The sequence below is a fragment of the Rosa rugosa genome, chromosome 1, assembly GCF_958449725.1.
Source record: "Rosa rugosa chromosome 1, drRosRugo1.1, whole genome shotgun sequence".
Lineage (NCBI taxonomy): Eukaryota > Viridiplantae > Streptophyta > Magnoliopsida > Rosales > Rosaceae > Rosa > Rosa rugosa.
In genome coordinates, this window is record NC_084820.1 from 65,283,693 (window position 1) to 65,288,579 (window position 4,887).

Sequence of the window (4,887 nt, forward strand, 5' to 3'; positions counted from 1 at the left end):
TTAAGGATACTGTTTACTAGAGCTTGACTGTCTGAGCAGTGGCGGATCCTTATAGGGGCGGGTGAGGGCCATGGCCCCCCCAATGTTTTCAAATTTCCTTAACCAGCCGTGTATAACACCAATAAAGTCAACAATTTTGTATATATATGGCCCCCCCATTGCCCCAATTTACTAAACTATTAATTTTTGGCCCCTCCAAGATTGGGCTCCAAGTTCCGCCACTGTGTCTGAGGGCAGTTAAACATACCGTTGAACTAGAAACGTCTTAGAAATCCTGCAATTTATATTTGTTCTTTTTCCTGTTTGTTTGGATTGTAACCTTCACCGTGTTTATAACTTTATACACTACAAAAGCAAATTGTGGCTTCTGGTGTATAGTTCAGAAATGTGAACTGCTTCTGTTCATATGTGATTCAGCGTGCTGAAGCTTTTGAAGTTGCGGCCGGAAAATTTCGTAAATGAAGTCAAGAAATGAGGATTGTGTAGAATAGATCTGGTTTGGCTGAAAGATTACGGAGTTTTTCAAATTCCTACTAGGTTTTGCTTTCAACGTGATGGAAGAGGCATAGGGTGCTAGTGTACCAACAGAAAATTTGAATTGCTATTACTCTGATATTCTCTAGTATGAGTTGCTTCAAATCAACTTAGCATGGGAAAATTTCACATTTTAGCCATCAATCCAATCTTAAACCAAGATCATCATGGAGATGAAAATAGCAACGTGCAAAAGAATAAGTCTCAAACAGGCCCGAAAGACCAAATTTTGCATATCCATAATTCCATATTTTGACATGATTCCAACTACACAGTATTGGCCAGTTCAATCCTCCAAGATGGAAATGACGTGCCTATCGTTGAAAAAGCTCACTAGCCTGGACATCAATTACACCACAGGGGGAATCAAAATAACGTAACGTTTAGTTGAAATATGAACAAGGGGTGAATAAAATGCCGCATAACCACTTTTAGGAAAACATTAAAAATTGTTGCTTAACAACAAACTCTGCACTACATGTTTCGTCCATGCTTAGATAGCAGATGGATTTAGACTTCCGGTAGACTCCTTCTGCTGTTGTTGAAGCATATAATCTTTTTTCATTTGTTCCAAGACATCATCATTAGTGCTGCAATAATAAAAAAACTGCCATTATACACATATCCATAATCACACAGAAAACCGAGTATTTCAAGTAATCATGTGAAGTTCTAATTTTATGTGACCCTGCATTAGAGTGGATATTTCTGACAACTGGCTTCCTTTCAGACAATTTGTTTCTCTTACCCAAAGACTATAAAAAGTTGATGAAGTGGTGGCAACGACAGCATGCTCTGCCAGCACCATCATTCCCTAAGCACAAACTAAGGATGAAGTTGCCCCGGCATTACCATTCAGCTCTCCGATGAGATGCTTGTCATCTCTCTTCACATTCTCTCAAGAAAATGCAATAAAAAGATGAGATAGTATCTCATCTGTTTTGTAATTATAAATATCTTTCTCTCTAGCCACAATTCAATCCAAAATCAAAAACTGAAGTTTGGTTGATACAGATGGCATGAGAAGCTGCCCTTGATGGGCCATGTGCTTCTGATGGCACTAACACTTAAAAAGAAAAAAATTCAAGGAACCATTTGGGAAACTATTGCATACAACTCAAAGAGGCCACATTTAGTTCCAGAAAACATCGAGAAATGCCACCATATATATCCGATTCCCAAAACGTACTATCTAAACCCTAAAACTCTGTCTAAAGATTGAAAGCCAACTCGTTTCTTGATTGACTACAAAACCAGTAGCATAACCTTGATGATGAATGCAAATGATCAATCCCTAGGCCCTAAAATAGATCATGCACTAATAGACTTGGGTTCTATCTTAATTTCTCAATACCACTCTTAAATTAGCAGCAGCACACCAAAATCAACAAACTCATCACTATCTAGTCTAGTTTAAAAGACCATTCTAATGATACAAGTCCCTGTTTGCACATAACAAAACTAAAAATCCTTTCTTTTTGTGATGATTGATGAATGAACGATCGGAGCGAAAAAGAGGAACTGGGCTTACAATTGGTGAAGGCAATTGTTCAATTCCTTGGCTTCTTGGCGACACTGCCAAACAACGGAGATGGTTCTCCCAGTAGAGCACTCTGCATATTTGGAAGCGTAATCCTTACACTCCTTCATAGCCTTCTGCTTCATTTTGCTCCTCAGCGCTGAGATTAACAGTGATTTACATACAAAATCATAGACTTTTCTTCAGCAAATGTTAACAAATTATGCATTTTGAGCCGAGCAAATGAAAAAAAGTAGTTGCAGAGTTGTGAGCCCTAGAGAGTTTGGGGTTTTGAATATTACCTTCTTCTACCTTCTTCTTCACGTGATTCTCACGTGCTTCCTGTATGTAACCCATTGAAGGATCTCAGGCGACTCACTGAAGAGAAGGAAACCTTGTTGCTGAGCAGAGAGGACCGACTACTGAGGCGAGAGACTGAGGAGAAGGTAAAATAGTGGCCAGGTCTCAATGGATTTGGGCTCTTTGTGGGCTTTAAACCTCTGTTTGTAATGGGCCTTTTTCAGTTTTACCTACTAGGTTAGAACATTTGAGTGAAAATTGCAGTAACCTCTTTTTTTTTTTTTTTTTTTTTTTTTTTAATGGGGTGCGGTAGCAAGTCAACTCGGTTATGTTAGCCAGTTAGTAACACACACAATCAGTCAGTAGTCCGACCGAGATTTACGAGGGTATCCCAATAAAGCTAAATTAATCCCCCCCGCCGCAGGCGCACAAACAGTGACATCTTTTAGCAAGAAAAAAAAAAAAAAAACAGAAGTTGAAAAGATTAATGCAAATCACTTGGCATGTGGCAAGAAGAAACATCATCACTAAGACGAAGACAAATACAAATAATCTATCTATGTATCATACAAAAAAAAAAGAAAAAAAAAGAGAAATATAACCTACATTTATATGTTAAAACACAACACTTTGTTTTTATTTTTATGAAGGGTCGAAAGATAGTCTTAACCCTATTGAACTTTATTAAAGTAAAAAGAGAATGGGACATGAACTCCTCGAAGAAAAAGAAACGGAGTGACCAAATAGATACTAGTCCCTAACATGGATATGGTGGTACATACTAAGACGAAGACAAATACAGACAATTAGATATGTATCATACAAAAAGATAAAGAGAAATATACGATCAAACAACAAAGGATTCTAAGAGAGAACCCTAGCCCTTAGGGTTTCGTACACAGCGGCGGCCATGACCGATCGCGTCTAGCACCAACCTTGGCTGGGTGAGAAGGTTATTGGAGGTGGATCTATGCGGGTGGTTTAGTGTCTGTGGAGTACATGCGGTGCAGGCTGCGATGCATCAGCGGCAGTCGTCCAGGTCGCTCTCGGGTTACAACGATTTAGTGACTTTCGACGACCTGGAACCAAGTTGAGAGATGACTGACCTGTAGGGAGGTGGCGTTAGCGATCTAATTGGGCCTTTCCGAATTAGTTCTGGCAGTGATTAATTAGTGCGGGCTTTCTTCTGACCCGGCGAGTTGCAGAAGAGAGGTAGCGGTACTTGCAGGTTTCTGGCTTGATGAAGTGTGGAAAGGCCGACCGCCAGAAAGCTTGGCAGTGGCGGCGATGACTTAGCAGGAGGCGTAGGGATTTCATCTCCCTGCTAGCTCAGGTTTTGCTTGGGCCTGGGCTTGGGACTTGGCTTTCGGGTCATTGGGTTTTTAACCTAGGTGCTTTATTTTGATTTTGGTCTATGATAGTAGAAGCTTCTCTAGAAGTTTTTGTAGAAGTATCTTGCTCTCTCGTACCACAATAACGTGCTTGGCGTAGTAGGGTTAGATAGAGTAGTTTGCCTACAAGGCTAGTTAATTTTGTTAGCATAGACTACTCAGAGCTTACATTGTCTATTTAGAGTAAGACAATGATCAAAATTTATGAACTCTTTACCTCAAAGAAAAGATAAAGAGAAATACACCGTACAGTAATATTTTAAAACTCAACACCTTAATTTTATTTTTATGAATAGAGGATAAATTGGAAGAGATGATGAATAGAGGATAAAGTGGAAGAGATGATAAAACTCCTATTTAATTTTATTAAAGAAAAAGAGATAGGGACATGAAACCTAATTACTCAAAAAGAAAAATATAGTGACCAAAATGATACTACTTCCTAACATAAAAAAAAAAAATAATAATAATAATAAAATAAAAAAGACAGATTCAACCAATAAAGCAAAACTAACGGAACTCAACACCTCGTTCTAGTTCAATTTTATTCAAATTTTTCTCAATATATATATATACACTAGCCTCTTGACACGCACTCTGTTCGTGCCATTTGACCGTTTATTTTTGAAAATTTATGAAAGTAGATAAAGATTGGAAAACAAAAAAGAAAATAAATGGATAGTGGGTAGTTATTTTCAGTTTTATGGCTAATATCAATTTCACCCTCTCATGATGAAAGTATTGTTATTCTTCATATTAATAAACTATGGACATTACGGGTACTTCAAAAATTTAACCATTCTCTACAGAATTGACTTAATTAATAAAGATATATATATCTATCTATTATCTTCCACGCCAGGCTAGTAAATTCCGAGCTGCACCATGACCTTTGGGGTGATGCCATTTAGGAACCGGTGTCGGCCACCACGGGAGCACTGTCAATGGGAAAATGTAACCATGGTAAATTCGGACATCGGGCGCATGACACATCACTGACCACTTTCTTGTACAAATGTTGTATTTCAAAAATTGACTACCAGTATCTCCGTGTTTGAGCATGCACAAGATATTCTCGTCATTCGGATCAAAAAACCGGTCTGCACAGAACCTCATTATGTCTTGGTGTGTATCAACCATTTC

At 38.4% G+C, this 4,887-nt stretch overlaps 1 protein-coding gene across 1 annotated transcript; it reads right to left on the reverse strand.

Annotated features, from left to right (window-relative positions):
• Positions 1-732: 732 nt before the first annotated feature.
• LOC133744982 (uncharacterized) lies at positions 733-2,515 on the reverse strand. The gene is made up of 3 exons (XM_062172997.1): positions 2,356-2,515; positions 2,066-2,213; positions 733-1,124 (listed from the first exon to the last, which is right to left on the reverse strand). The coding sequence occupies exons 1-3, from the start codon at positions 2,408-2,410 to the stop codon at positions 1,028-1,030; spliced, it is 300 nt and encodes a 99-aa protein (XP_062028981.1). The 5' UTR covers positions 2,411-2,515; the 3' UTR covers positions 733-1,027.
• Positions 2,516-4,887: the final 2,372 nt, after the last annotated feature.